Here is a 22,864-nt window from a genome sequence, read left to right as displayed (position 1 = left end):
GCCAAGGGAAGCTTGTCTGGGTTAGAGATGAGTCTACTGAAACCTTGTTTTAAACAAGTTGTGAAAGTACGGCAAGGCTCATTGTTAATTGTATTTAGTAAAAGATGACATGAGCTGACGGCTGGTCTTTCCAAGAGTCCATCAAGAATTCTTCTAAATGATACTGGATACTGGTTTCAAAAGGAACGGTGTGAAGGTACAAGGTTTGGCTCACAGTCAGTGAGCCATTAAGAACAGACAAAAATTTAGGACACATCCACTTTGCTCTATATAATTGAGTCTCTCTTTTTCTCCAGGGTGACTGCTGCCTGACCAGGGTGACTTCAAGGTATCGTTGCCCAGGCAACAAATCATCCCTCCTACCCCCCAACCCCCAACCCAGACCAAACATCTGGTTCCTGCCCGCACCCCCTGGCTGTGAAGGATGGGTGATGGGCCTGTGACTGACCCCGCCTGCCTGCCTCGTCCCGCCCTCCCATGGAGCCAATGTGGAACTCCTCCCACCCTTCCGCGCAGGCCAATAGCTCAGCCTTGTGGTACCCTGAGGGCGGGGCTCTTTCCCAGTGGCTGGCCCTGCTAGCCATGCTGCTCATGGCTCTGCTGGCGGTGGTGGGCAACCTGGCTGTCATGGCCGTCATCGCCAAGGCCCCGCAGCTGAGGAAGTTTGCTTTTGTGTTTCATCTGTGTCTAGTGGACCTGCTGGCAGCCCTGGTGCTCATGCCCTTGGGCATGCTCTCAGGCCATGCATTCTTTGGCGAGGCGCTGTGTCGGAGCTACCTTTTTCTGAGTGTGTGTCTGGTCAGCGCCGCCATCCTCTCCATATCCGCCATAAACGTGGAGCGTTACTACTACATCATCCACCCCATGCGCTACGAGGTCAAGATGACGGTGGGCCTGGTGGTCTCGGTGCTGGTGGGCATCTGGGTCAAAGCCTTAGCCATGTCGGCTTTGCCCGTGCTGGCATGGGCCTTGCAGGGGGGCAGGACTCCTTTCTTGGATGGTGGGGGAGTTGGTGTCGGTGGAGGTGGTGGCGGGGTCCCCTCACCGCCCTCGCAGGGGCACAGGCGCTGCTCGCTGCACTGGACCGGGGGGGGGTCAAACCGTGTTGCTTTCATGGTCCTCTTCACCTTGGTCTACTTCCTGTGCCCATTGCTGGTCATCCTGGTGGTGTACTGCAACATGTTCAAGGTAGCAAGGGTGGCGGCCATGCACCACGGGCCGCTGCCCACCTGGATGGATACGCCTCGGCGCCAGCGCTCTGAATCACTCAGCAGCCGTTCCACCATGGTGACCAGCTCTGGAACAGGGACAGGGGAGGGTAGGGGAACCCCTCAGAGGCCCTTTGGAGGGGGTAAGGCAGCGGCGGTGCTGGCAGCAGTAGGAGGGCAGTTCTTATGCTGCTGGCTGCCTTACTTCACCTTCCACATGTACTCAGCCCTAGCCTCCAGCCCCCCAGCCACCCTGGCCCCTCTGGAAGAGGTGGTCACCTGGATTGGCTACTTCTGCTTCACATCCAACCCCTTCTTCTATGGTTGTCTGAATCGTCAGATCCGAGAGGAGCTGGGCAAACACTTGCCTTGCCTGTTCCGAAGAGCCAGGGGAGAAGAAGAGGACCGCTTGCCCAGCCGTGAAGGCTCCATAGAGGAGAACTTTCTGCAGTTTCTCCAGGGGACTGGATGTAACCTAGAACTACCAGACTCCCACAGCACCTCCAGCCCGAAGGGGGAGGCATGCCGGGCCCTGACCCAGTCCCACCCCCCACAACCCCCCCAGCCCATCCCCATAGACTTCCGTATTCCAGGACAAATAGCAGAGGAAACCTCAGACTTTCTTGAACATCACCACATAAAAAATAACCATATCATAACAGATAGCTAATTTTTAATAGATTTAATTATGTTTGTTGTGAAAACAGCCTCCGATTCAAAGGTTTGATTTGTATGTTTTGTCTTTTGGATAATTAAAATATATTGTTTTCCAGGTGTTCTTTTAGTAAGAATGTTTGTATTTATCTTGACTTACAAAGTTGTGCAAGAGGCAATTCTTGAATTTGATTGTCATCATTTTTGTTGTACTGAACGTTCTTTAACTCATCCAACGATATCGTAGTGCAATGCAATTCATTCTCTTTGATTACCTACTTCGACTCTCCTGCAAACACGCTGCCAGTATGAAGAAGTACAATATTGTACTGTACTATTGGAGAACCAGCCTTCAATAAACTGTTACTGTCAGTTTAAAGAAGTACAATATTGTACTGTACTATTGGAGAACCAGCCTTCAATAAACTGTTACTGTCAGTTTAAAGAAGTACAATATTGTACTGTACTATTGGAGAACCAGCCTTCAATAAAATGTTACTCTGTAAGTAAACATAACTGACCGGCCAATTAATGAGGCAATGTTGTTCATCATATTCGTTGAGTTTCTTACATGTTACTTGATGTTTATTTCTTCATAATAAATAGTCATGAACCAAATGTTTTCTATTAAACCCTGAGAGGGGAAATACCTCGCTAAAGACATTTCTAATTAAATTATTTCAGTAAGCTCCCTTGTCAGCTGATTTGTACGTTGCATCAAATGCTACATTAATTTGTGTGATTTCCAGCAATTGGGCACTTTTCCTCTTGTTTGTCCAGATAGACAATACATCAATATGTTTTTTATACATTTTTGAGAACTACAATACTGTATATTTTGACAGAGCTCCACTGATATGACCTAATAAGAACAAGAGGGAATTATCTGTGACAAAAAAGACATTGGCATTGACCAGCCCCATTGTTTACAGGTAGCTCTTGTAGTAGGCCTTTTCCTTAACACATCCTGTTTCCATTCACGGAGACAAGTTAATTGTATCAACATTTAGGTTGGTTGTCTTTTAATTCTTCCCAGGGAGTTTTAGGCCTACTGTAAGTACATACAGAATTACTTGTGTCAGTTGACCTACAAATACGTTCAGTTTAGATGGAGGAGCCCAGCACTTGAGTAGACTTTTATTGCTGTATGTGTTATGTTTATTAAAGAGATTCACTTTAACTTGTCATTGCTTTTTCACTATATTATTTGTTACACATTGATTATAGCATATTCTTTAACAGTTTAATTCATAATCTAACAATTAGCCCTACATTCCAATAGTTCACTGTACCATGTTGGTCTCTTCAATGTGGCCGACAAGTTGTTCTAGCTCTCCATGTACCCTGCTCCATGGATAAACATACATTATGCTCAATATTATTCCCTCTCCTTCAACCTTGTCTGTTTTCTAAGCAGTAATGACTTTCTACTTCAGGTCAATCCACAACTGACACTCAATTGTGTGTTCTGTAATAAAAAAAAAATCCAAACAATATTAAATGACTCTTACCATTGATGGGACAAGACCAGGTGGGACAAGAACTGGATGAATTAAAATATATGGTTCCTTGTGCCTTCCTGAAACAAGCTTATAAACTATGTTGTAGGCTTTGGGGTGTGGCTTGTCACAAACCCTACAGCCTCTGATAAGTTGCACAGAAACTTAAGATTTAAATCTGATGCTGATGTTAGGCAATCAAAAGGCCCATGACAAAATGTAGGTGTTTGTTATTGTCGTCCAAAATCAAGCTAAAATGTTTTTTTTCACTGATTGATTTCATCTGTACTGTATATTAAATACGATCTTACCATTACGTACAATAGAACTTAATGCTTGTTCATGTTTAAGTGTTATATACCTGCCATGTCTTGTACCAGCCATCAGTGACTCCCCCAGAAGTTAATTCTTTATTATCACTCACAGACTTTAGTTATTGCTCTCTACACTTCAAGCTCAATTTTCATTCTCTCTCTCGTTCTCTCCCTATCTCCTGTTCACGCCATGTGTGATTGGTGCCCTGGTTGCTTTGATATTCCATTGGAAAGAGAGGGGGGAAGATGCAGTTCAAACACCCTGACCTCCAGGCGACATTTAAAACTTCAAAGCCAACGTCAATGCTCTGACATTCAAGTAAAAGAGGAGAGAAACTGGCACTACAAAGGGTGTGGTGGATCCTGTCACATTTCATTCTCTCCCAAGTGACTGACAGCTAAGGGACGTCTTGTGTGTGGGCTGAATGTAGGCTTGTCTGCCAAGAGAGAATAGGTATGTCTATTATTGTCAACATAACTGACTCACCACTAACAGTCCTGATTAAATATGATTAATACTGGGAAACCTCAACCCAACTCTTCCTCGATGTATTAACAGAGGGATGTATAAGCATGTATCTAAATGGGAATGGAACTTGCTGTCAACAAATAGGCTACCATGCATATAGTTAACCAAGCTAAATGTTGGTTCTCAAGGCCTCACACCTTACCAAAGGACCTCAGTCAAACCGCCCCCAGTTTTTCCGGGCTCCTCCATCCCCATGGCAACATATACTCAGTGACATTTCTCTGCCTTACTGTAGGTAGGTGGTAGGAGGAGTGTCTGAGAAACCTGAGAAACTTACTTGACTTATAGTAATTCTAAAGAAAAATATGTCGACTGTTATACATTAATTAATATACATACAGTAAATTGCCTGTCAGTACAGGTCGTAATGCTACTGTTGGGAAATGTTAAATAGGTTTTTGGTGCAAACTTCATTACCCATCATCCTCAGTCAATTGTATCGATTTCCGCATGTTTTCGCGTCACATGTTGATGCTGAAAGTAAACATTTTTGTTAGCGATCTTCTGCTATTTTCACTTGCTTTGACAAGTTTTTGTTCTTTATCAGGTACAAGGGGATATATCAACAGCAAACATAGTTCTGTTAAAAGCGGCTATAATTTTTTTCAACATAATATATATATTTTTTCCATAAGTCTACTCCAGTTGACCTTTTTGGAAGAAGTTTGTACCGAGCAATTCAGTAGAGCTAAGTTAGCAGGAAAAGCTAGCTCTAGCTCGTTAGCTACTGTAACGCCGTAGCCCACTGTAACCTAACTGTGAGTTCAACTCAGTTTATGTGTGTGTTACAGCGGTATTCGTTTTAATCTATAAAAGTCTAAACTGTCACTTGCTACATATAAAAGTTTGTTAGATAGCCAATATAGCCCTAACGTTAACGCCGTTGCTACGTTTTGCTTGGGTGCCTTGCTGCCTGGCCAACGCCTTTTTTCCTTTCCTCATTCTCTTCATAGCACATCTCTACAGTATTGGAAATGCGTCGTAACCAGCGTCAGTGACTTCACATCACATGGACAATTCTCTCTTTTTTTGAGGATTAAAGAACTGTTCAATGCGCAAAATGTGCTGATAGTTTAATCGGTTAAAGAATGCAGATTCATTCATTTCACTGAGAGAAAATAAATCCATTCGAAACCGAATATTTTCCCCAAGGCTTGACAAGACCGAAATTGTTGTATACCAGTGTATCCTTGGGTTATCAGATTTCTAGATTCAAGATGGGTTGTACGATCAGCGCCGAGGATAAAGCAGCCATGGAAAGGAGTAAAATGATAGATCGTAACCTACGAGAAGCTGGGGAAAAGGCGTCAAGTGAAGTCAAACTGTTGCTCCTCGGTGAGTCTAATCGAAAACCTGTGTTTATTTCGTGATTTCACCCCATAGTTAGGCTAGATCATCACCAGATATGTTTGATGTTTACGTAAAATATCACAGGATGGCTAAAACAGCATTTCAAACGGGGTTCGTTTGTTTCGAGGATTTCCTCTTAAAAGTGTTTCTGTTCGTCTTCTTCGACTTTCCCCTTCAACTATAGGTGCTGGTGAGTCTGGAAAGAGTACCATAGTGAAACAGATGAAGTAAGTATGAGCTAAGGGCAAATCCAGGGGCCTATAGGTGGATTCTTGTCAGATGATTTCCAGCTGCTTATCCAGCACAATGATAACAGTTTTAGCCACCATTATGTTGACCTTAATAGGCTCTTGTATTAAGTTCCCTTAGGGCAACCAGATCAATGCTATCCCTGTTTCTCTCCAGGATCATCCATGAGGATGGATACTCTCAGGAAGAGTGCAGCCAGTACAGGGTGGTGGTCTACAGCAACACTATCCAGTCCATCATCGCTATTATCAGGGCAATGGGGAGGCTGACCATAGACTTTGAGAACTCAGCACGATCAGTAAGTTCCCCTCAAGCTGTTAATATGGTTTACATAGGTTAGGATTTAAAAAATAAATCTCACCATGTTGGCTGTTGATTTATTATTCATTCATAATCTGACAATTTAGTGTTGGTTGTGTTTAAATAATCCATATTAGGAAACTCTTAATTTTAAGACAATAACACAGTATCACTTTCATTTGGGGTATTTCTCCATTGCTTGACTATAGCCCCCTCGCATGTTCTGTCATGATAGATAGAAGACAACAGTTCTTGGTACTGTGTTTCCAGGATGATGCCCGTCAGCTCTTTGCACTGGCCAGCTCTGCAGAGGAAGGAGTCATGACCCCTGACTTGGCAGGGATCATCAGTAGGCTATGGCAGGACGGTGGTGTCCAGACGTGCTTTAACAGGTCCAGAGAGTACCAGCTCAACGACTCCGCCTCCTAGTAAGAGCTCCAGTCATTTTTGTCCGAAGCTTACGCTGCAGCGTGTTGGTCCTGTCACCCAGAGAATCAAGCTACATTTTAGGAGGGGCCATGGCAGGTGGTGGGGATGGATGTCAGATTGGATCATGCCAAGGTCAAGACGCACAGCTTTCCTGATTCATACCAATGAGGATGTCGAAGGAGGATGAGGTTTTTCTGGCTTTACAGAATGCTGTTGCAACAGTTGAGCAAGACATATACAGACAAGTCTGAGGGCCCGAGGGCATAAAACAAGTTACTGTGCAAGTCTCTGGGCTTGTTTTGGTAGCTGAAGTTTATGACTTGGGACTCAGCCCATACTGTATGAGACTGAATGCGTGCTTTGTGCATCCTTTTCCGTCTGTCACCTTCTTTGGAAAATGTTTGTTTTAGAAATTAATGGAAATAATTCCCACTGTCCTCCCGTCAGTTACCTGAACGACCTGGACAGGATATCACAACAGAACTACATCCCTACTCAGCAGGACGTCCTCCGGACCAGAGTGAAGACCACAGGCATAGTGGAGACACACTTCACGTTCAAAGACTTGTACTTTAAGTGAGTCCCCATCCGACACAAAATGACTTAAGACGGCTGATTGGCCCGCTCTGCATCCCGTGATCCAAAATAGACTTCTCGTTCTGCTGCACAGTCTCAATACCACAGGAACTACTGTTGTGCCTTTGTCGTATTCTCATTTCCTCATGCCGTCTCTCTCCTCTCGCTCCCCGCAGGATGTTCGACGTGGGCGGCCAGCGGTCCGAGAGGAAGAAGTGGATCCACTGCTTCGAGGGAGTCACGGCCATCATCTTCTGTGTGGCGCTCAGTGACTATGACCTGGTCCTGGCCGAGGACGAGGAGATGGTGAGTTGGAGGGGATTGCAGCGATGTATAGAGTTACGTTCCATATTTTTCGTTTGGCGTTTGCATTGGTATATCTCTGGGACGGAGATGATTCCCCCACCTAATGGTTATGGCTTTTCCTCAGAACCGTATGCACGAGAGCATGAAGCTGTTTGACTCCATCTGCAACAACAAGTGGTTTACATACACCTCCATCATCCTGTTCCTCAACAAGAAGGACCTGTTTGAGGACAAGATCCATAAAAGCCCACTCACCATCTGCTACCCTGAATACTCAGGTACTTCTTAGTTGAAAACAAAGATGAATCCTACGAAAAGACATTTCCTGGAGGTCATTGATTGTGCAGTTGAACCTTAGCATAAGTACAATAGAACTATCAGTGTGTTGGTACGTGTAGATAGTTTATCAACAACCACATGGAGATGCGTGTCCATACAGTTGTTTGTCGAGATGATAAGTTAAGACTTTACCAAATAGTTTCTTAGGCTAGAGTCTCTCAAATCAATATAATGGTACTGGACTCGTGATGAAAAACAGAGTATTTCAGAGTTGTTAACGACATATGCTTGTGCTCCTCTGTGTTCCAGGTGAAAACACGTACAAGGATGCCTCTGTTTATATCCAGTGTCAGTTTGAGGACATGAACAAGAAGAAAGACTCCAAGGAGATCTACACCCACTTCACCTGCGCCACCGACACCAAGAACGTGCAGTTTGTCTTCGACGCCGTCACTGACGTCATCATCAAGAACAACCTGAAGGAGGTGGGTCTGTACTGACACCGCTGCACCTGGCTGGAATATTCTGTTGTTAGAAACATCTTGCTATGCATTTGCATGGACAGTATGAAGCCCGACTCGCTTAAAACAAGTTTGACTCTATGATAGTTTCCATAAAGTGTCGAAAACACTTAAACATTATAAACATGATGGACTTGCAGCGTTCCAAATTGTTAGTTGTAGACCAACTTCAAACTGTGTCACCTGTATATGGATCCGGCTTTCACCTGTCATTTTAACTCATTGGGGGAGGCTAGCATCAGAGCTAGAGAAGATATTTGCTAGACAAAGGAAAGAGGATGTGTCAAACCTTTTGTGGTCCTGCAGGCCTTGTAAATTTGGCTGTCGTGGATTTCTTTGTCTTATGTTTCTGATTTATATGCAATGCAAATTTAGTTAAAATGGCACTTTCCTGACTATTATTTTCCATGTATGTAAGGGAATACCACAGGTGTTACCAAACCTCCATTTCAAGCGTTGAATCCATTACAAGTATTATGTTTTCTATGAAACTTAAAGGTGCTACACAGACAATATACTTGCGAAATACTTAAGTATTCTCTAATCTTAACTGTGGTCCTAAATAAAGATTGATTTGTTCAAACATAATACCAAACAATACAAAAAGCTTTTCTGCCCTGGTCAGCCATCTTATTATCCTTAGTATTAACAATTTGGTGCACATTGGCTGTCATTATCTGTGTATAATATTCTATCTACAAAAACAATACTCCCCTCCCACGCAGAAGGGCAGAAATTGCTCTTTGAGTGCAACTGAGAAAGAATGTACTTGTTACTGCTGATCAGAACCCTACACTTTTCTCTAAAACACAAAACAACTGAGACGTAAGATTCAACAGACATTTACAGATTTTTTTTTTACCAAATGGCTCATTGTTGCCCTTTTGCTTGGAGGGGCAGAATAATTTATATGCTCAATTATGCCTGAAAGATGTGATCAGGTGCACAAATTACGTTCGATAAGTGTTGCGTGATGTGATACACAAATTGTGTGCTTGTGCAATGAGGTTTTACACAACTTTTGGAAATTATAGCAATGTCTTGTGTAGCAACTTTACTGGTTTATTATGACTCATCATTGATGTGGAGCTTAAACATGCCTTATGTAAGATTCTCTCAAAATCTTGGTTACCTTTTCCTACTCCTTTGTCTTTTTATTGCTGTGCACAGATCCATTAAGATTCATAAATGTACAGATACATTAAGGGCACAGATCCATTAAGATTCATAAGTGTAAATTAACCACACTGCAATTCTTAGTTCATTTCAACAAGAGACAGCAGAATATTTCACTCGTAATAAAGCAAACAAGCCAATGGCTTAGTTTCAGCTCTTTGTCCAACAATATAACCCTTGTTTACTGAATGACACCAGCTCATGATTCCTACTTGCAACAAAATATAATGCTTGGCCACTTAAGGCTACAGTACAGTGTTTTACAGTCCGCAGTATCCACTACATTGTGCTGTATACATCAAATGCTGTATAAAAACTTGGATTGTTACACAGCAATGTAGAATGATCAAGTTGGAATTTAAAAAAATCCAGAAGTAATTCTAATACTGTGTTTAGAAACATTTTAGAATAATAGGTTTGTAATAGGTTAATACTTCTATCACCAAAAGTACAGAAACACGCTTTATTTGCAAACAAAGCACTCTTTCAGTGTTCAGAATATATTTTTCTTTCATGAAATGTGATTATTTTTTACTACTGTGTATATATCATGACTATTTAGGATGGATGATAGCTGGGGAAACAAAAGCATGGTATTGTTGAGCTTTAAATTATGTATACTGATGCCTCGAATCCCGGAGTGTTGCCTATTTTCCTGGTATCGTCTTTGTATGTAATTATTATGTATAGAGATGACCATTTTGCTGAAGATTGTGGCCTTATTGAATACTTGTTTTTTGAAGACAGTTTTATCCTTCTGAAGTTTACTAATTTACCATCGGGACATTTCAAATGTGTGTAATATATTGAACACCATGAATGTTCCTTTTTAAAATAAAACTTTCAGAACATTTTTTGTTGAAGCACAACATGCAATATGGGACAAAGTTGTATCACAACTCAGTGATTAGTAGACAGAATAAACAGGGGAAAAACAGTTTCACTATATATTTATTCAGAATGTTTAATTTTTCACGAGACAAGACGTATAGTTACTGTACAAGTTTGTCAAAATGAAATAGTACATTGCTAAATGTGCCACTGATGATAGACTTGTCAGTAGTTGAGCATTAGGAGATTAGGTCCGCTATTCTGTCTTTGTATTTACAAAATAAATGTCTAATGTGTGCAGTGAACATTTTCTTTAAGTCCAGAGTAGGCCTGGCTATTTGAACTTACATATTCAAATTAGCTAAGGAAAACTTATCAACTGCATTACACCAGGTGCAAACAGTCAGCCGATTAAAACCAACAACATTTCAGGTACTTTTTTTACTAGATAAAAACACAAAAAATTATGGGGCAAGAGCAATGTCTGAGCCTGGTGAATACACTGGACCTTCTCAAAATGTTTCCTTTTATACGTGTAGCAGTCCAGTCCATTGGCAGCTTTGGAAACTCTTCAATACAAATGAACAAAGCCAGAAATAAGCCAGGATATCTAAGATACTAACCATAGCAGACAGCCTATTCTCCATCTGCTGTCATTTTCTTTCTCCATATTTCCCTCTAAAGGTCATCATCCACATTGTGTCCAGCAGGTGTAGCCCTCTTAGCTCGATTGGTTGGATATGCTTGCCAACTCCCTTCAGGTTTGGCCGGGGACTGTGTATCCTACTGGGGGCTTTTCTAACGGATCATTTAGGGTGTCTGGAGGTAGTGAGGAAGGAATGGGACAGTAGACAGTTTAGAAATTAAAGGTTTTAACAGTCTTATGACATCATAAAACACAACCAATAGGTGACTGAGCCTGCTGTTCCTAAAGCGCAGGGTCCAGGAATCCAAGTGATGGGAAGAGAGGAGAAGGAAATCTGCAAGGAAGTATGGAAAGCGATTCAGGTCAAATTACGGAAAGCAATTCAAGCCATCCAGAAGCAGTTATCTAGACACAGAAATACAACCCACCTCCACGTCAAGCTTCTTAGAACAGACCACAGTCTTTCAGGTTCTCTTTAATGATGATGTCTGTCACGGCACCAAACACAATCTCCACGTTCTTTGTGTCTGTGGCACAGGTCAGGTGGGAGTAGATCTCTTTCACACCCTTTTTCATGTTCAGCTCCTCAAACTGCATCTTGATGTAGGTGGCGGCATCATCATAAGAGTTGCAACCTTATCGCATGGAAGGCAGAAAAATCAGAGTGGGAATGTATCAATGCCTTTGTGATCCTGCCAAAGGTGATAGTAAAAGATGTGTGTACACCTGTATAGTTCAAGACTTACCATCATAGTCTGGGAAGCAGATACTGAGGTGGACTTTCTTGATCTTCTCCTCAAAGAGATCTTTCTTGTTGAGGAAGAGTACAATGGATGTGGTGGCAAAGAATCTGTGATTGCAGATACTGTTGAACAAGTGCAGACTTTCGTGCATACGGTTCTGTGGAGAGGAAGACCCAGAAGGAGAATGAACTTCATCCCAGACCTGCTCACACCAGGGACCCCCTCCCCCTTACAGAGCTCAGCAGTCAACTGGGCTGTGGCTCTCTCATACCTCTGGGTTTCAACACATGTTCATGTCCCAAGAGACCGGTTCAAGTTTGGACTGGGGTTCAAGTTCTGTGCTGTTTTCCCCATTGTCGGCCTTCAAGCTGTCTACATAAAGTGAGAAGCACCTAAGGAATGTGGACCCCGCTGGACCAAACCTACCACTTCATCGTCCTCCACCAGCACCATGTCATAAGCACTCAGGGCTCCACAGAAGATGATGCAGGTCACACCCTCGAAACAATGGATCCACTTCTTCCTCTCGGATCTCTGTCCTCCCACATCGAACATCCTGCCAGGGGGGAGAGGAAGATGACAGAGACTTTTGAGGGCAATTCTTTTGAAGACCAATGATATAAGATTCATGTGATGCTTGTAATAGTAGAACGATTCATATGTATATGACTCGGACAGTGTAATGTTAGTGGCTGGCTTCTTCATGTACCTGAAGTGCAGCTCTTTGCAGGCAAACTGCTCCTCAATGATACCAGTGGTCTTGACTCGAGAACGCAGCACATCCTGTTCGTTTGGCAGGTAGTCAGACTTTGTGATTCTGTCCAACTCCTGGAGGTAGCTGCCGGGAGAAGTCACACTTAGCAGACTCGCCGCACGAGCAATATGAACACATAGACAATGACACAAGCATGGTGCTGGCCTTGGCTTTAACTCACTAAGATGCAGAGTCGTTCAACTGGTATTCAGCAGCCCTCTCGAAGCAGGCCTGAACACCAGTATCTTTCCACAATCTCTTGATGACGTCAGCCAACTCGGGGGGCATGGTGCCTTCCTCGATGGAGTCTGACAGATTCTGGAGCTTCTGAGCGTCTTCCTGCAGAGGAAAGCATCCGCCAATTGACCACACATCGATAGTCATTCCAATACCAAGTTATATTCACATACAGTATATTATTCATGTGATGAAGCCATTGCTTTGTGTCTATGAGTTCCTGCTGGGAGGGTCCATGACCCTGCGGACTCACCGCTCCAGCAGGCGCTCCAAAGTCAATCGTCAGCATCTCCATGCCTCTGATGATGGCCAGAGCAGACTGCAGGATATTGCCAAAGATGATCGCCCTGAACTCCAGTTGTTCTTCTTTGGTATAACCTCCTTGATGGAGAATCCTGCCCGATACAGAGGAGAGAGATGAGATAAGTGGTTGGGTTTAACATGAGATGTTAAACACTGGCTAGGGACTCTAGGGATTACAGGACAAAGTCATTCTGATTCAGTCACTTTAGCCACCCAACTGTCCATGTAGTAATATATGTTTCAAAACAGCTCCAACATCATATCCACCAGGCTTTATGGCCAGAGCTCTACCCGCAATCCACCTAATTCTGTGAGGCAAACATTGACAATCAAACTGTGTGAGTAAAACAAAAAAGTACATATTTTAGTACCAAGGTGGATTCTTGCTGGCCTTTCACCTCACCATTCCCCATCGACAAACCACATGTTATTGAGCCATCTTTCTATCTCCCATTCTCACACTCCACCCTGGTACACGCCCAGTGAGCCCCACTTAGGGTCATAAGGGCATGGTTGTTTGAGCACACGACTGTGGAAGGAAGACAGATTACAGGCGTTTGCGTTGTCATACTCACTTCATCTGCTTAACAATCGTGCTCTTTCCAGACTCACCAGCACCTGTTTGAACAAAAGAGGGACGGGATAACAACTGCTTCACCACCAACTCAGATTCTTCTCTCTCAGAATCACAGGGATTCTTCACATGGATTCTACATTCATGTTGTACAGTATAGCATAGGCCAGTAGCAGTCCCTATTCTGATTGCAACACAGAAAATGTATGAGTATGACAGTCAGAAATGGACCGGATACAGAAGTGCGGTCCAGTTTGCTGTACGTTAACGGCTCCTGACATACACATCAGGCTTTCCGATATCATTTCTTATTCTTGTCAAATGTACATTTAGTACAATGTTCTTGTACTAAATGTACCTGACTTTCCACTGTCCGACCTCTACTGAAAACCCCTGTCCCCACAGACACTACACAGCACAAATGCATGTAACTTTGACTGCATGAACTAGTTGTTAGACAGTTTCTAGGAAAGGCAAAAGTATGACTCAAAGAGGTACGCCCCTCAGCCTTGCACCAAAACCACGCTAAATAATTACCACAAGTCACATGACTTTCTTTCTACCCTGAGAGGGGCTAACTAGAAGCCATGTTTTGATTTGGGCCTGTGGTAGGTTTACAGCTTATGTGCTTCAAATCTGTCGGAGTGGTTTAGCTAAGGTCAGTGACCTGATCAGCTCAGGGCTAAAAGTAGAGATTTGAGAGGTCTTGTATAAGGAGGACTGGGGTTCAAAAAGCCTCTCAGGGGATCGGCAAAGAAGTGAAGACGTCATGTGTGTGATCTATCCAATACAGGAGATTTTCCAACTGTGTCTTTTTCATCACTCCCTAGGTAGTGAGTCCTGCTGTCTATTACTTATACCTAGGTAGAACACTGGCTGCTTCTGGATGGGTCGTTCTTAAGACCACTGTTCATGCATTATCCTGTGGGTATAGCTACTTGTAAAATCATATTTCTTGATGAGAGAAAGGAATTGTCTGCTCATTTACACATGTATGTCATGAAACGGCAAATTACAATCATCCCAGCATAATAAAATGGATGAGTCCACTAAAGACTTTGAGATAGAAATTGCACTTTGCTACTCAAAGCCTCGCCAGTGGAAGTGATATTAAGTTACAATTGATCTGGTATCCTTCTCTCCCACAACGTCATCTTTGCCAGACCCAATTCTCTTCTTATCTCATACTCTAACTCATTACAATTCCCAAGGTCAGCAAGGACTGTTCTGAAAGTTCTTTGAGTAAGCATGCAATGTTTTTCATCTCAGAACCATAAGAGGGCAGTATTGAACAGTATTAAGAAGCTTGCTAACTGGTATATCAGCTGTTAAAATGTTACATGGAATTGGTGGAACACAGAATAAAGCTACAATCCGTCATAAACTGATAACTATGGCCTCCATCACAAGGTCATACAAATAGTACAAGGTCGCTCAGATACCAATAAGACCTGCCATTTGGGCCAACCACTGATTCAATTGAGTAATTAATTGCAAGTAATTTATAGTTAACCAAACCAGACCGTGCTAACCAAACTGTAAAGCTACAGCTCTATCCTATTAGTCCAGCTGACGATGTGGGTCAAACTACTTCAGCATGTCAATCTGCTGTGACCAGACCTTTTATATTTCAAGCTGTCTTCAAAGTCTTGATAATCTAGAGGAAGCCACAATCTTTACATACTTGTGGTGTGGAGCTTGATGTTGCAGCTGTATGGTAGTAGGAACCTGAAACTCTTTCATGCCCTTAATCCAAATGTATGTTCATTTCTTTAATAGTTTGTAACTGAGGTTTGTGATCAATCCAAAGCCTCTGTAGTTGATCCTGGTATTTTAGATAGTTAACTTCAATGGCTCCTGTCATCATAGTTCATTTTCTTATTTCAAGGTACTGCATTGACATTTGATTCATTTGGCAGATGCTTTTATCCAAAGCAACATACAAATAGTGCATGTAGAAAGTCCAGCAGAAAAGCATTTCTACCGAGACTGCCGTACATGGAGGCATTACTATTTGACCCATTACCTTCGATAATAATTACTTCCTTGTATTGGTTTCATGTCCTTTGCACCTGATGGACAAAGTTTAAGCTATTGGCCAGGCAGGAGCAATGATGTAACATGATGACAGAGAAATTAGCACAGGGACTCTTAAGTAGCAGGAAGGAACGTATAATAGGGTTACCGTGATCCTGTGGGAAAAGCTGACAAAATCCTACCCCTGAATTGCAACAACATTTTTTATGAGACTTCATGGATGTAGGATATATCATTTTCTCCGGCACAAACAAATAGCAAAGGTTATGTTCATATCTACTATATCTAGAGGTAGTCAAATACACTTGACTTTTGTGTCATGACAAAGTAAAGCCCCACTAATCCCCATAAGGCCAAACAGTAATTAGATTCCTTTCTAAGTTCCTTAATGGGCATTCAGAGTATCTAGAAGTCAGCAACTCCACTGTTAAGCTTGTTGAAACTTCATCAATGTCTTCAACCCAAGAGCCAATTACCATCCAAAGATAATGACACTTGCTGTCAAGCATTGAATTCACACCACACATTTGTGTAAGACATTGTGAACTACAATAGAAAAGGCTATTGTCAGAGCCCACTGGAATGAAACACTTTCTCACATGAATGGTATTCTAGCATGAAATACCCAAACCCTGACTGGGAACATTCCTGTTCCTTATATGTGACTGATTTATCATCTCATCCTCAAGGTTGGAGGAGCTGTGAAGCTTTGGCTTATCTCCCTGAATGTTAACGCCCTTTTCAACATGATGTTCTTATGTTAGCATTCTGGCTACTGTAAAAGGCCAAGTCGCAAATATGTTCACAATTAAACACAACTTACATAAACGATGTGCCAACACAGAGCATTGATACGGCAGGAGATCATAATGACCCTTTTTACAATGGGGATATCCCATTGTGTTATATTGTCCACCAGATAAGGTATGGAAAATATTGTTGCCTTGGTACCAATTAGCTCATGAGTTTAGTCAGATGTCAAACATGCACTGATGTAGTTTAATCTAGGAGGTGGGAGGGGAGTCTCCCCTTGATCGCCATTCATATTTGTATCCCAGACCTTTCAAATCCCAGTCAGTTCATGTGATCAAGGAGAGCACAGTTCGGGCACAATACGAATGAGGCGCTTCAGAAAAAAACCTGATTCAATGTGTGTAATAACCAAGGATGACTTTAAATGTAACTGAAAAATTATTTGCTTCCCCGTATTATATAATCAACGAATGACCTTGGAAAACTATACAGTTGGATGAGTACTCATCTAACTATAAAAAACTTATATATAGATAAAATATATCTTCACCTTACATGCAGTACGTAACCCTCACTTCCACAATAAGTTTTCCGTTAAAGTAAAACATTATTTTGTTGAAAGTTACTAGCCTTCACCTTTCCCTGCAATAATCAAATTTCTTCCATGAGGAGATGAATCTTACCAAGCTCTTACAATAACACTCGTGCAAGAATAAGCCTGAAATACATGTGCCTCGACAGAAGGCCAGCTGGTCCCATTTCTGGTTTCCACCAGTGGAAGACCTTCCATGTCAGCAGTCCCACTTCCACATTCTGGAGAGCCCCATACTTCCTGTCCAGACGAGCCCTGCACTTCCTTACCCAGCAGCAGCAGCTTGACCGTTTTGGACTCCTTGTCTGCATCCTCCTGCAGCTGCTTCTCCAGCTCCTTGGACTTCTTGGCTAATTCCTTGTCTTCGGCACTTGCTCCGCTTCCCATTGTGAAATGTAGGGGTGGGTCTTCCTTTCTCCCTCAAATCAAGATCCTATGCGGTACAAAAGTTGGCCGGCCGTTCCCGGCGTCTAAAGCGTGCACGAGAGATAGGCACAGAAGTCGGCAGAGGTGGGGGTAGGGGTATTTGTCTCAGTTGGTAGATGGTGGAGAAAAGCTTGGGAGATGTATACTGGCAAGCAGTCAGACAGTGTCTGCTCAGGGACTAAGGGACAGTGTCTTCTCTCCGGTGTCAGCTTTTCTCCCCTCCCTAATACCCCCACGTTAAACCTGACATCTTGCCATCAGGTTGGGATTGGGTAGGGCTTTTTCTGGCGTTCCCATGGAGACCATTATATCCTATTAGCCTGAGGCAAAAGGACAAAAGTGAAGGGTAAGACAGGCAAAATACCACAGGGCTTAAAGGGAGAGGGAGGGATTAATGATACAAGTGTTGGACATTTAAACATATATGCTTTACCCTTTTTTTTTTTACCACAATTTGATGTCTCACAGGTAATACCAAGGAAGGGCCAAGAAGAGAATGTGAAAATATCAATAGCTCCGCCCCAGCACACTACAAAGACAAGTCATTATGCTTTTTTGAAGTATCAATAGTTTTGTATTTCACTTTCATAATTTGGAAGACAGCCCGTAATTATATTTTTTACCTGAGGAAGGCCAGGTTTATTTGTGGGGCATTTCTTTGACTTGACTTTGTTGCTGGACTGCTCAAGGATGGACAGCTTAACTGGCATCAAGGCTTGGTTCCTGGAACGGAAAGTGACACCAGATCAGAGCAGATGGTGCTGCTTTTGTGGCTTCTACCATCATGATTTTTACTGCCTGCCTTAATAATCAGGGTCAAACTTCTTCTCACTTGTCTTTCACACACCAGAGAAGACAATAAAACAACATCAGGCAATAAAAACAGGTGGCCCAACTGCCTGAATGAAGACAGAGTAGGTCAGCAAACAAACATACTGTACACAGCAGTCTTGAGGGGTTAATCTTTATCTCCAATTGTCTATAACACAGTTAAGAATTTATATTTGACTAAGTAAAACCCTCTGTGACTGCAGCTGTGCAGAGTGTTTCTGTTCTTTGTAGAGTTTCAAAGAGAAGGGTCCACAAATTATCTAGTCATGACTAACTTTTGATGTCCTTTGATGGCTTTTTACATAACACTGACCTCCCAGTCTGCTTTTACCAGGCTTTAGTTACAAAGGTCATTCTGGTTTGAAACAAGCTACATACATGCTGCACATGCTTTTAGTTCTACAGCAGGAACATTGCATAAACAGCAGGAAGAATGTGGCTTAATAAGTCTCCTGTTCATTATTGTATCTGAAAACATCGAGCCAGATGCAGACACACACACAGAGAGAGAGAGAGAGAGAGAGAGAGAGAGAGAGAGAGAGAGAGAGAGCAGATGAAGAGGTTGGGTGTTTAGCGGTGTTTAACAAATGACTAAATGTAAATGTAGATATTGTTTGGTATTATGGAAAGATGTGGGTAGCGGTAAAAATAGGACCCCTCCTCCCCCCCTGGATAGGGCCTCGCAGTGTAATAGACTCTGGTAATGCAGAGAGATAATCTGAGCATCCCAGTTGCGTAGTCCCTTTCTAATTCTGACCCCTCAAGCTTGCCTCCTTCCTTCCTGCTGCTTCCTCAGATTGGCCTGGTACCACTGATCTGTTGACAAGATTAACAAAGGGACTCTGTTAAATCTTGGGCCACGGCTTAGGCCGGCAGATGGCCCCTTACTGTGAGACAGACACTTGTAAAGTGAATGTGGGGAGTGTGGGGCGAGGTGCTAGCAAAGCAGGGAACGGGAGGACTATGATGTGATTCCACATTGTGTCATCATAGCTCCACCCTCTCTGTTCACTCGAGAGATTAGTCCACTCTGATCCTTGAAATGGAGACAAAAAAACGGATGTATTTATTTTAATAAGTGTAGACCTATGTTCTTTCTAATGTGAGTATTTTGAGTTCTGCAGGCATGAAGCAGTCTCTGTACAGTTGTCACATGGTCACATGCCTAGCTTGAGAACCTCCCCGTTAAAGTTATGTTGACTGGTATTACTTAATGTATACCCACTATTTGCATAACACCAGCGTATCACTATAACGGCCCCTTTAAATATCTTGTTACACTTATCTCCCCCCATCTCCCCCTGCAATTTGTGTAGATACGTCATCATAACTGATCACAGAAGTTCCCTTATCTGTCCTCTCTGTTTACAAATTCGTCCCGTGACAAATGTTATACTAAGGTGACATGAAGCTCATTGTTTGCATATAGTGCTATATTTGAAGTCATTCGCTGGTTAATGCTATGTTGTATGTCCATAAGATCCTAGTATTAGTTTACAACTAGTAGCTATAGCTAACATTTTTTGAATATTTCACAGCTGCACTTTTTCAGTAAAATTCACTGTTTTCAGGTTACGTTATAAGCGAGGTAGCTGGCTATTGTAGCTAATTATTTTTTTGACAGGCTTGCATTATAAACGTTTTACGGTCAAGACGTCAAGGATCACTATTATTTTGAACGGTCACCCGCGAGCCATCTTCAACTCATCTCTGAGTCTTGGATCATCATCAACAATGGCAGGAGGTAAGTTGACAGCACAGCTAGCTACTGTAACTGAGTTAGCTTTTTTGTCTCGCCACTTGAAGTGAACTTTAACTAGGCAGTCCAGTTAATCTCGGGCTTACACATGGTAACAGTTAGCTAACATTACATTAACCCATAAAACCCCACAGAGGAGGCACTAGTAAACTATCTTCTTGAAAAAAATGTTTTTTGTGTTGTCAACTATCCAAAAGTGAAGCGTATGGTAAGTTCTGTGCGTCAAGTTGTTGACACTTGGTGCGAGGTGGATAGTCTGCTGCCATACAGCATCCACTTGTTGGCAAATAGAAATTATGTAAACAGAAAATAATAAATAGTAAGTTAGTTGGCACACAAAGTATTTATTTAATGTTTAAGGCATTTTAATTAAGTAAAAACATATATTATGATAAATGATAGATAACATTCGCCAGTTAAATAGTTGTCACTGCTACTTTCGGTATGGTCATAGGCGATTTTACTGCGGGTGCAGGGGGTGCATTTGCACCCCCTACTGTTGGGATGAAAACATATACATTTTCAAATTAATATAAAAAAAACGATTACATGTTTTTAGAACATTTTTAAGTGATGTCAGAGTTGTTTGTTTTATCATGGTTTGTTGTACTCTAATGATTAATTTGAAATGTTAAGATTTAGTATTCATTTTGAGTATGTTTTCGTAAGCAAAAATAAATCTCTACACTTTGCACCACCAGTTTTGAAATATAGAATCGCCTATGAGTATGGTTATGCAGTCTTAATAACGTTTTCTAAAAAGTTTCGCGAAAATTGTGATGTTCAGCAATACCCCAAACCACTTTTGATTAGTCCAATAAAGACTAAATTCAAATGACTATAAATAACATAATAGTGACATAATAGAACTCTTGTCAGCCCTATGAACTACTTCCGTCTACAGCTACAGTTCAAGATTTTTGGCGTGCGACGCTTTACTGACAACAAAACTGTGTTTTAGATTACATGTGTTGTTTTGTTATTGACCCCAGTAGCAGAAACACACGTTGAAAAACAACAGTGTAACATTGAAAGGTAGCCCAAATCTTTCCAGGCAGATGGTGAAATCCTTAGCTGACATTTTGTGTCTTTGTGTGTCATCTGATCATCTCAAGGCTGATATATATAATTTAGCTATCTCCATAAAAGGATAGTAAGTAGCCTGTCCTTCTAACTTCTTTTGGGGAAGCGGGGGTAAGTAGTTGCCCTTGGGTCATTTTATATTGATGAAGTTTGTGAAGTATGACCATACAAGGTGTGTGGAGCTGGCAGAGGTTGCTGGGGGCGTAAGTGAACGTTTTGGGTTTGTGGCTTGTCTCTGCCAGCAACTCAGAGCTTTCTCAGAACCAGTCATCAGTCTACAGTACAGGAGTCTAATGTTTAGTGAAAGGTTGAGCAGGCAAGCAAGCCAAAAGCTTGACCAGTAGGGACGTAAACAGAAGCAGAACGAGCAGCCAGCTGAAGGACAGTCTCATCTCAACTGTCCCTTCCACCTCTGGGTAAGGCATGGATGTACGGTCTGGGTTCGGGGGGGATTGGTGCGCTTTTTCTCTCTGAAAAAAGTCTAGTCCTTTGTTTTCTAGCTGTGCTACACCTCGGGGAGGGGGGTTGGGGGGGGGGGGGGGTTTGCTCAAAGAACTGGGTCAGATTTATTGGAATGTTGCAGACATCCTGTAGGCTAGTTGTAGGCTACAGTGTACACGCTCTGTTAACAGAGGCAGAACAGTGAGAGTAACATTAAGTCTTGATTTGATTGCTTTGACCTTTGATGTTCTGTTTATGAATTAGGCTATTAGGCTAAAGTCGAACAAATCGCATCAACAGCGTGATCATGTTTTAGTCATGATGAACGCGAGTGCACTTTCTGAAGAACGGCTGGTCTTTGGTAAACTAACGACTTCCTACCACTAGATGGGGATCCTTTTTCGCAGTTCTCCTAGAACCTTTCAAGGAGACGTTCACTGAAGTCACTACAGTGCAATCCACCAAAACATTTGTTTACACTGTAAAAGACAGCAGAGGTTTCATTTGTATCTATGTAGCTTTGGTAGTAGGCCTGAGCTCTTGTTTCGTGTTATATTCCAGGAACGTGGCAGCGATGTAGCTTAATCACAGCAGACACACTGTCAATTTGGCATTACTTACTCAATGCTCGACTTCTAAACTTCTCAAAAGCAGTTACCCGGCATCATTTCCCCATGTTGCCAAGTTACGCCTTCTTGTTCCCAGCTGGAAACGTGTGGCAGACGTGACTGATGAAAGGTCCCGGGGGTTAGCCTATGCTCTGGCACAGCAGGGCTGTCCTAGGTGAGACTAATTGCTTATAGGTCAGCTCACTGGGCTGGGATCTGGCACCAGATGAAATCAGAGTGTTGACATGAGAGGAAGTTGGAACATGGAGAGCAGCGTGAGCCAGCCTGCAAGGATATCTGGCTTTTTGCAGCGATGTCACACCTTATTTATAAGCTGTAATGTCAGCCATTGAGAATTTCATCCACCCCTCTTAACACTGGCCGGACCTGCCTGCCTGCCTGTCTCCCCTCAGAGAGGTTTTCCATAAAGGCAGTTGGGGGTAAGTGACTTGTCTGCTGGGAGCTACACTTCTCCACGGCAAACTCTGTCCGTTTTTCTCCATTTCTCGTGGCTCGTAGCTGCGTCCTCCATCTTGCGTCTTTGATTTCTGTTATTGGTTTCTATTTGAAGGCGAGTGGGAAGGTTTGATCCGTCCGTCGTGGCCTAATCAGCTCTGTGTTCGTCCGTGGCCAGCCTGAAGTGCTGTGGGATCTCCTAGCAAGCCTCTGCCGGCTGTCTTGCTGGTTGCAGACTCCGGACTGCAATGCCCTCCTCCTCCGTCCTCACCCGGCTCCGGATTGGCTCGCGGGCCCTCGTTCCGCGGTTGCTGGGGCAACCGTGGAAGACGCGGCCCAGCGTTACAGGGGAGGGTCCTGGGCTGTCAGGAGTCCCACCCCCACGCAGCCTGCCTGCCTG

General features: G+C 42.9%; 4 protein-coding genes across 6 annotated transcripts in view; 3 read left to right on the top strand and 1 right to left on the bottom strand.

The window, feature by feature from the left end:
- Window positions 1-477: 477 nt before the first annotated feature.
- LOC136950090 (G-protein coupled receptor 61-like) lies at window positions 478-1,878 on the top strand. The gene has a single exon (XM_067244192.1). The coding sequence runs from the start codon at window positions 478-480 to the stop codon at window positions 1,876-1,878; it is 1,401 nt and encodes a 466-aa protein (XP_067100293.1).
- A 2,809-nt stretch (window positions 1,879-4,687) lies between these two features.
- LOC136942019 (guanine nucleotide-binding protein G(i) subunit alpha-3-like) lies at window positions 4,688-10,243 on the top strand. Of its 2 annotated transcripts, XM_067234759.1 has the most exons (9): window positions 4,688-4,962; window positions 5,158-5,539; window positions 5,739-5,781; window positions 5,960-6,101; window positions 6,374-6,531; window positions 6,980-7,108; window positions 7,285-7,414; window positions 7,539-7,692; window positions 8,003-10,243. In XM_067234759.1, exons 2-9 carry the CDS (start codon window positions 5,422-5,424, stop codon window positions 8,191-8,193), a joined length of 1,065 nt encoding a protein of 354 aa, XP_067090860.1. In that variant the 5' UTR covers window positions 4,688-4,962; window positions 5,158-5,421; the 3' UTR covers window positions 8,194-10,243. The 2 variants fall into 2 exon arrangements, with proteins under 2 accessions (XP_067090860.1, XP_067090852.1); XM_067234751.1 differs by having other exon boundaries at window positions 4,688-5,539.
- Window positions 10,244-11,311: 1,068 nt separating this feature from the next.
- On the bottom strand, window positions 11,312-17,247 carry LOC136951233 (guanine nucleotide-binding protein G(t) subunit alpha-2-like). Its single transcript, XM_067245618.1, has 7 exons — window positions 17,130-17,247; window positions 13,480-13,522; window positions 12,855-12,996; window positions 12,546-12,703; window positions 12,037-12,448; window positions 11,614-11,767; window positions 11,312-11,502 (listed from the first exon to the last, which is right to left on the bottom strand). Exons 1-7 carry the CDS (start codon window positions 17,245-17,247, stop codon window positions 11,312-11,314), a joined length of 1,218 nt encoding a protein of 405 aa, XP_067101719.1.
- A 2,238-nt stretch (window positions 17,248-19,485) lies between these two features.
- Window positions 19,486-22,864, top strand: part of LOC136954980 (AMP deaminase 2-like) — a 41,873-nt gene continuing 38,494 nt past the window's right edge. Inside the window, exons 1-2 of one of the 2 annotated variants that reach the window (XM_067248638.1) lie at window positions 19,486-19,517; window positions 19,742-19,861. In XM_067248638.1, the coding sequence (XP_067104739.1) occupies window positions 19,852-19,861 (10 nt within the window). In that variant the 5' untranslated portion in view covers window positions 19,486-19,517; window positions 19,742-19,851. The remainder of the gene's footprint in view (window positions 19,518-19,741; window positions 19,862-22,864) is intronic. The other variant, XM_067248717.1, reaches the window with a different exon arrangement.

The sequence above is a fragment of the Osmerus mordax genome, chromosome 1, assembly GCF_038355195.1.
Source record: "Osmerus mordax isolate fOsmMor3 chromosome 1, fOsmMor3.pri, whole genome shotgun sequence".
Taxonomy (NCBI): Eukaryota; Metazoa; Chordata; class Actinopteri; order Osmeriformes; family Osmeridae; genus Osmerus; species Osmerus mordax.
The sequence above is the reverse complement of the archived record's forward strand: the minus strand, read 5'-3'. Positions and strand labels throughout refer to the sequence as shown.